The 4,748-nt window shown below is 42.7% G+C and overlaps 1 protein-coding gene across 1 annotated transcript; it reads right to left on the reverse strand.

Annotated features, from left to right (window-relative positions):
* Nucleotides 1–3,929: 3,929 nt before the first annotated feature.
* Nucleotides 3,930–4,748, reverse strand: LOC126728821 (uncharacterized). The gene has a single exon (XM_050434588.1). It carries the CDS (start codon nucleotides 4,746–4,748, stop codon nucleotides 3,930–3,932), a length of 819 nt encoding a protein of 272 aa, XP_050290545.1.

The raw sequence follows: 4,748 nt of genomic DNA on the forward strand, positions 1-4,748 counted from the left end.
TATATACACACACACACTCACAAAATAAGTATCAAAAATCTTCTCCGAAAATCAGTAATCAAAGTGGTTCGTTCCATCTTCCATGCAGTATTAAACATGGTTTATCTGTCATTGTCCCAAGATTAGAAGTTGTATAGAGGATTAGAGATTCAGAAAAAGAATTGGTCTACAGGCTACACTACATAAGTTTCCTTTATTTATTGCTTTTCTGGGTTGCTTACTAGTGAAATTTTTTTCATTCAGTTCAGGTATTTTATTGCCTTTGGCTTCTTCAAGCAAGGATTAAATTGAAGTATTTTATTCTTACTAACAAGTCCCATAACTTGGGTAGCGATGGAGGTTGTTAGCTACACAAGCACCCATAACTTTTAGAAGCCTTTAAATAATTTTAAGAAAAAAAAAATTCAGAGAACACATATCAGATTCAGAGTTCTTCTGGGAAAATTAGTAATCAAAGGGTTGATTCCCTACAATATTAAACAAGGTTTATCTTTCATTGTCACAAGATTTGAAGTTGTTTAACCATTTGATATGGGGATTAGAGATTCAGAATCAGAAATAGAATTGGACAATTGGGCAACTGGCCATATATACTTTGCCAGGTCTGGAATATTTTACCTTTTTTTTGTTGAGAAACCTCCCTACTCAGGAAGGGATAAACATAACTACTGCAAATCTTTTACAACAAAGTTGAAATTATTTGGAGGCACTTCCTCCATCCAAACTCTTAAAGGAAATGAAAACCTAGCATCCCTAGCTAGAGCATGGGCTACATTATTGCCCTGCCGCCTTACATGGATGATAGAGGAGGACTGAAAGTACCCCCCTTATAGACATAAAGTCTTTTACTAAATGACCTGTCAATGCATTTGATACCGACCCCGACTACAAGCATTTCACCACTAACTCCGCATCCCCTTCAAAACAAACCTGGCTAAAACCAAGTTCCCTTGCAAACGTAGCCGCTCTTCGTGCTGCCAACATCTCTAGGACCTCCACTGTTGCTGGTAGCCTAACCTTTTCTGACAAAGCCGCCAGAACCTGCCCTTCACTGTCGCGTAACACCACACCGATACCTGCTTCCTGCTCCTCCCCAAATACCGCCCCATCAAAGTTAGCTTTAATGAAATTCTCCGCCGGAGGCTGCCAGCGCACCAGGCCAACTTGTTTCTCTACACCTCAACTTTGTTTTCCTTGCTGAAACTCAGCCAACAGGGATGAGGCTAACTGAGCGATCTTTGAACATGGCTGAGTAGCTTCATTTGTGCGCAACTTGTTTCTCTGCATCTAGATAAGCCACGCCGACATCACAAACACCTCCATGTTTTTACCTTCAGCCTTCATAATGCTCACGAGATCACACATGTTCTCAACGTTTAGGTACTTGTTCCTCACATCAGCACAGGAATGCTCCCACACCTCATGGACCTGCACACAGTCCCAAATGGAATGGAGCTCATCTTCATTCACACATCCGCACTAGTCACACACAAAGGTATCTACCACTTTCCTTTTTTTCAAATTTACCTTTGTTGGAAGCGCTCTTGAGCAAGCCCACCAAGTGAACACCTTCACCTTGTTAGGAACCTTCAAGCGCCAAATGAATTTCCAGAAACTTTTTACCCCATCAGAGTCGGAACTAGAAGGCAGTGAGCTCAATTCATTTTCGCACAGCAGCTGGTATCTCGTTTTGACTGAGTATGAACCCGACCTGCACCTTGGCCATGATAAGCAGTCATCTTGGTCCGTAACACACAAAGGAATGCTCTTAATTCTTTAGGCTTCAAAAGGCAAGAAGAGGTCATCCACAAGCTGCTCATTCCAACCTCCTCCCTCTGGCTCTAGCAGATTTGCAACTACCCAATTTGTCTACTCCACAATTTTTGGTGAAACAACACAAGCCGAAGCCTCCCTAGGCAGCCACCTATCATTGTAGATATTGATCTTTGTGCCATTCCCAACTCGCCATAGCAAGCCCGATTGGACAAGCTTACTAGCCTTTACAATGCTTTGCCACGCATACGACCCCGAAACTATCTTTGCATTGAAAATTGGCCCACTTGGGAAGTACTTGGCACTAAAGACCCAGTAAAAGAGGGAAGAGTGATCTACTAATAGCCTCCACACTTGCTTTGCGAGCATAGCCTCATTAAAATTTTCCAAATCCTTGAAGCCCATACCTCCTAACGCCTTTGGTTTGCACAAAGTTTCCCAATTCTTCCAATGAATCTTACGTTGGTTTCCCTGTTGACCCCACCAAAATTTCCTAATCATCATCTCAATATCGTTTAGTAGCCCGGATGGGAGTTTGAAGCAACCCATCGCAAAGGTGGGTATAGCTTGAACTACTGCTTTTAGGAGCACCTCCCTACCCGCTTGTGAAAGGAGCTTTTCCTTCCAACCTTGAAGCTTATTCCAAACTCTCTCTTTGATGAAATTGAGGCTCACCTTTTTATTTCTCCCAACTAACACCGGAAGACCAAGATACTTCTCATATTCCTTCACTTCGCTTACCCCCAATGCTTCTATTATCTCAAGCTTCTTCTCCTCCGAAGTAGCCTTGCTAAGAACACGATGGTTTTTTCTCTATTAAGCTTTTTACCGAAGGCTTTCTCATACAACACCAAAATACCTTGAATAACATCCAAATCACCCTTATTAGCTCGGCAAAATAGGAGAGTGTTGTTGGCAAAGAATAAATGAGAAATCTTCGGACCATTTTTGCACAGAGAGAATCCCCTAATGGCTTCAGACCTGGCTGCCTGTTGCAATTGGCAATTTAAAGCTTTAGAACAAATTAAGAATAGGTAAGAAGAAAGAGGATCTCCTTGCCTAATGCCCCTAGTTGGCCGGATATCACCCTTAGGAACTCCATTCACTAGGATTGAGTAGGATGCCGAGGTTATGCAACTCATTATCAAAGCCACCCAACTCGCATTAAAGCCCATCTTCAACATTGTTGCCTCCAATTAATTCCACTCTACCCTGTCATAAGCCTTGCTCATGTCGAGCTTCAAGGCCATGAAACCCCCTTTTTTTGATCTTTGGTTCTTCATGTGATGTAAAGTCTCAAAAGCTACAAGTATGTTATCGGATATTGCCTTGTCCGATTGGAAGGCACTTTAAGATTCCAAAATAATCGCTGGTAACGCCCCTTTAAGCTTGTTTGCTATCACCTTTGATACCAGCTTATAAATTATATTACATAAGGAAATAGGATGATATTCAGAGACTTTTGTAGGACTTTTTACCTTTGGGATAAGGGTGATGAAAGTCCGGTTTATGGATGGAGGGATAACACCCGAGGTGAGGCAGCTCAACACTGCTTCAGTCACATCTTCACCCACTGACGACCAATAGTGCTGGAAAAAAAGGGGAGGGAGTCCATCCAGTCCCGGAGCCTTCGAAGGGTCCATCTGATTCAGGGCCGTGACCACTTCTTCCTTGGAGAACTCACCCAAGAGCACATTATTCATCTCCTCCGTTACCGAACACGGCACACCCGCCACGACTTCCTCCATCCTACTTGGAATAGGGTGGTAAAGAGGTGTTGGTAATAACTTACCAATATATGAGAAATCCCCTCCTCATCCGTGCACATCTCCCCACTTGAATCCTCAATAGCGTCAATTCGATTTCTTCTAAACTGATGAAAGGCTCTGCTATGGAAGTACTTCGTGTTGTTGTCACCCTCTTGAAGCCATAGGGTTTGAGATCGCTGCTTCCACATTTGCTCTTCCGACACCAATAGCTTTGAAATCTCTTTCTTCAACCTTTGAACACGAGAAAAACTTCCACCCCTTATTGCCTCTTCCTCGGCTAATCTTAGTAACTCCTTCTTCATCCTAAGGCTTCGGGTCACATTACCAAAAGCCACTTTGCTCCACCACTCCAAATTTTTGTGTCACCTATCCACTTTCCCTTCCACTCTACTCATCGGATTGCCTTTGATGAACATGGGACCATGCATCCTCAATTACTTCTCTACAACCCTCATCCTTCATCCACATTTGTTCGAACCTCCAAGGTTTATTTATTCGCTTTGGTATCCCTAATAAGTGAATCATAATTGACTTGTGATCCGATGTACCACACTCCAAATGAACCACTTTTGTGGCTGGGAACATTGAGAGCCACTCCTCCATACCAACCGCTCTAACGAGTCTTTCCCACACCGTATGCCCCTCCCCATGCCCATTGCACCAAGTGAATTTGTTACCACAATAGCCTAAGTCTTGAAACCCACATTCATCCATCACATCTCTAAACTCCTCCATTTGCCTATTTGGTCTATACCACCCTCCCAATTTCTCATGGGCTCGAATAATTTCATTGAAATCACCCGCACATAACCAAGGTAATGAAGATTTTGAATTTAGTCTTTTCAAAGTAGCCCAAGAGATAAAATGATTGTTTGTTTCAGGTTCACCATAGAAACCGGTAAATCTCCACTCACCCTCCTTCCCTTTATTAATGACCACATCAATATGATTTGGCGAATAAGTATCCACCGAGAAATCCACTTCTTCTTTCCAAAAAACCAACACCCCTCCACCCCTCCCCTCTCTAGAAAATACAATCATCCCATCAAACTTCCACTTGTCACGTAAGTAAATTAGCCTAGCTTTTTTCAACCATGTTTCGGCCACAAACACGATTGAGGGAGAATGAGCTCGTATTAAATCTCTAAGCTCTTGCTCTGTCTGAAGGTTCCCAAGTCCTCGACAATTCCAACTTAAGATATTCAT

This window comes from Quercus robur, chromosome 5, assembly GCF_932294415.1.
Source record: "Quercus robur chromosome 5, dhQueRobu3.1, whole genome shotgun sequence".
Lineage (NCBI taxonomy): Eukaryota > Viridiplantae > Streptophyta > Magnoliopsida > Fagales > Fagaceae > Quercus > Quercus robur.

Coding starts and splice junctions, on each gene's coding strand:
- LOC126728821 (XM_050434588.1), bottom strand. CDS start 4,748: ATGAATATCTTAAGTTGGAATTGTCGAGGACTTGGGAACCTTCAGACA.